At 50.1% G+C, this 3,301-nt stretch overlaps 1 protein-coding gene across 1 annotated transcript; it reads left to right on the top strand.

Moving 5' to 3' along the window:
* The first annotated feature begins 280 nt into the window (after positions 1-280).
* Positions 281-2,569, top strand: drd1b (dopamine receptor D1b). Its single transcript, XM_084029567.1, has one exon. The coding sequence runs from the start codon at positions 1,192-1,194 to the stop codon at positions 2,566-2,568; it is 1,377 nt and encodes a 458-aa protein (XP_083885693.1). The 5' UTR covers positions 281-1,191; the 3' UTR covers position 2,569.
* Positions 2,570-3,301: the final 732 nt, after the last annotated feature.

The raw sequence follows: 3,301 nt of genomic DNA, 5'->3' as shown, positions 1-3,301 counted from the left end.
TACCAAGACACAAGTTGGACGTGTGCACAAGAGATGTGGATTTTTCGGGACTAAACATTTTTTTTTCTTTCCATGAGTCAATTACAGTTGATGCTGGAATATTTTTTTTTTTTTTTTTTTTACAAGCCGGTGCTGGAAGTCGTGTGCGCGAGCTCTTTTACAGATTTAGAAAATAAACTGCGCATCTGTTATAATAAATAAATAAATAAGACGTCAAAAGATTGCACCGCCAAAGAGACTCTAGGTGGCCGGCCAACGGGACTCCTGAATGTTTGTGAAAGCCGAGCGGTCGTTTTTGCTGCGTCCGCACAAATGGACACGCGAACCGAAGCAGAAAGTGGGGGGGCAGCGACCACGCGTCTGGATTACATGTCAGCATAAAAAGGGAGACGTTGATGCGCTTTCCCCACGTGTGATTAATTAGACATAAAGATATGAAAACGGACAGTTGAGCCTCTTCAATGCAGTTATTTTTATTTCTGTATTTCTGCTGTGCCATGAGGTAACAGGGAGCTGCGTTTCTAGAAATAAAACCATTAAAATTAAAAATAAGGGCCTTGTCGCTGTGGTGGATCAGCTTCCACACAGGCACCAATACAATCACACGGACACGCCTCGAGGATCATTAAACAAAATAAGCTCCAGGACCATCGATAGAAGTTATTGATGAGGCGGTATATAAGGCTAATGATTGGCCAAGCCTCTGTTTACTCAACAGCTGCCCAACAATATGGTGTGAAACTTTGAGGTCCAGAGCGAGGAGAGAAAACGCACCGCGGACTTTTACTTTTCCTGTCATTCGGACCGCTGCGTGTGCTGATTTGGAGAAACGGGAGCAAACAGCTGGAATATCCCTCCTCTCCTTCCAACTAGAATGTCTGCTGCCTGTGCTTCTGCCGCAGGAATTCATGAACCGGGCATTTTTGGGGGCCACGTTTCCGAAGAATCATTTTTGAACTATTTATAGCGGTTCTTGTGCAAGGATGGTGGTCGTGACGAGGAGCCTATGGATGACCCAGTCTGTGGGAGAGCTGGTGCCGAGACAATTGACCTCTCCACCAGCTACGCTGTCCGTCTAAAATCCCCTCCCCAGAGAGACAGCTGCTGCAGGCTGGGGATGTGATGGGGTGACTGCCGACACCCCCCGTCGCCCACCCCCTCTCTCACTTTATTAGCGGTGCAATATAAACAATGGATCAGAATTTCTCAACGGTTCGAGATGGAAAGCAGCTGCTGCCGGAGCCGGACTCGTCCAAACGCGTGCTGACGGGATGCTTCCTCTCCCTCCTCATCTTCACCACGCTGCTAGGCAACACGCTCGTGTGCGTCGCCGTCACCAAGTTCCGTCACCTGAGGTCGAAGGTCACCAACTTCTTCGTCATCTCGCTGGCCATCTCTGACCTCCTGGTGGCCATCCTGGTCATGCCGTGGAAGGCGGCGACCGAGATCGTGGGCTTCTGGCCGTTCGGCGCCTTCTGCAACGTCTGGGTGGCGTTTGACATCATGTGCTCCACCGCCTCCATCTTGAACCTGTGCGTGATCAGCGTGGACCGCTACTGGGCCATCTCGAGCCCGTTCCGCTATGAACGCAAGATGACCCCGAAAGTGGCGTGTCTGATGATCAGCGTGGCGTGGACCCTGTCAGTCCTCATCTCCTTCATCCCCGTGCAGCTCAACTGGCACAAAGATCAGACGAGCGGATACGCGGAGCTAAATGGAACGTACCCCGGCGATCTGCCCCCCGACAACTGCGACTCAAGCCTGAACAGAACCTATGCCATCTCCTCCTCCCTCATCAGCTTCTACATCCCCGTGGCCATCATGATCGTCACCTACACCCGGATCTACCGCATCGCCCAGAAACAGATACGGAGGATCTCCGCGCTGGAGCGGGCGGCGGAGAGCGCCAAAAACCGCCACAGCAGCATGGGGAACAGTTCGAGCATGGAGAGCGAGAGCTCCTTCAAAATGTCGTTCAAAAGAGAAACCAAAGTCTTAAAGACGCTCTCAGTCATCATGGGAGTGTTCGTGTGCTGCTGGTTGCCCTTCTTCATCCTTAACTGCATGGTTCCGTTCTGCGAGCCGGACGGCACCACGGACTTCCCCTGCATCAGCTCCACCACCTTCGATGTGTTCGTGTGGTTCGGCTGGGCGAACTCCTCGCTCAACCCCATCATCTATGCCTTCAACGCCGACTTCCGCAAGGCCTTCTCCATCCTGCTGGGCTGCCACCGGCTCTGCCCGGGCAGCAACGCCATCGAGATCGTCAGCATTAACAACAATATGGGCGCCGCTGCCCCGAACCCCAACTGTCAGTACCAGCCCAAGGGTCACATCCCGAAGGAGGGCAACCACGCGGCGAGCTACGTGATCCCCCACAGCATCCTGTGTCAGGAGGAGGAGTTACAGAAGAAGGATGGACTGGAGATCGAGGTGGGCACGGTGAACAACGCCCTGGAGAAACTCTCCCCGGCCATCTCTGGGAATTTAGACAGCGACACCGAGGTGACGCTGGAGAAGATCAATCCCATAACGCAGAACGGACAGCACAAAACCGTGCCGTGTTGAGGGGGAAAAGCAAGGATTGATCGGAGGACACCGAAAGCATGTATGTACGTACGAAGGGGCGAGAGAAAAAAAGACAGTAAAAGAAAGAAAAGAGACCATGCATGACGGGGGAACAGTGAGTGGGATATACAGGACCTTAAGACTGTCAACAAACATAACGGAAAAATCTACAGAATGTTAAAAAGTAAAAGGCACTTTATCCTGGATATAACTATCTGCAAAATACTCTCAGCATTTATTGATGAAATTGACACATTTGATGATAAATGTTGACAATGTGAATATTAAGGCAGAACACAGGCTTTGTGCACATGTATACATTTTTCCTTTACATTGATAAAGATGTATACATCTGCATGTGTATACTGTACAGTAGTGGCTCGATCCTGGAAGGACTTAAACACAGTATATACAGTGGAGGACGATGTAGTAACTATTAGCAACATGTTCTTGTAGGTAGGTGCTTTGTATGTGTTTCATGGAAGAGAGCAATGTGGGTAAAATTCCTTTTTGGGGGGGGGGGGGGGGGGGTATAATTAGTTGTTTATTGCGGTTATTTCTCTTTCAGTGCATTTTTAATGACAAGTTGCAAAAATCAAAACACCCCCCAGACGCTAAATTAACGATCGACTCAAACTGAAATAGGCAGCGGGCAGATAATGGTGTTCAATTCCTTAAGCTAAATGTTTAATTTCCACACACCCCCTACTCATCTCACAGTGCCTCCAGATAA

This window comes from Eutrigla gurnardus (assembly GCF_963514095.1).
Source record: "Eutrigla gurnardus genome assembly, chromosome: 15".
Taxonomy (NCBI): Eukaryota; Metazoa; Chordata; class Actinopteri; order Perciformes; family Triglidae; genus Eutrigla; species Eutrigla gurnardus.
Note: the sequence above shows the minus strand (reverse complement) of the source record. Positions and strands in the feature narration are given on the sequence as shown.

Excerpts from the sequence above, each read along its gene's own strand:
- drd1b (XM_084029567.1), top strand. The coding sequence starts at position 1,192 with ATGGATCAGAATTTCTCAACGGTTCGAGATGGAAAGCAGCTGCTGCCG.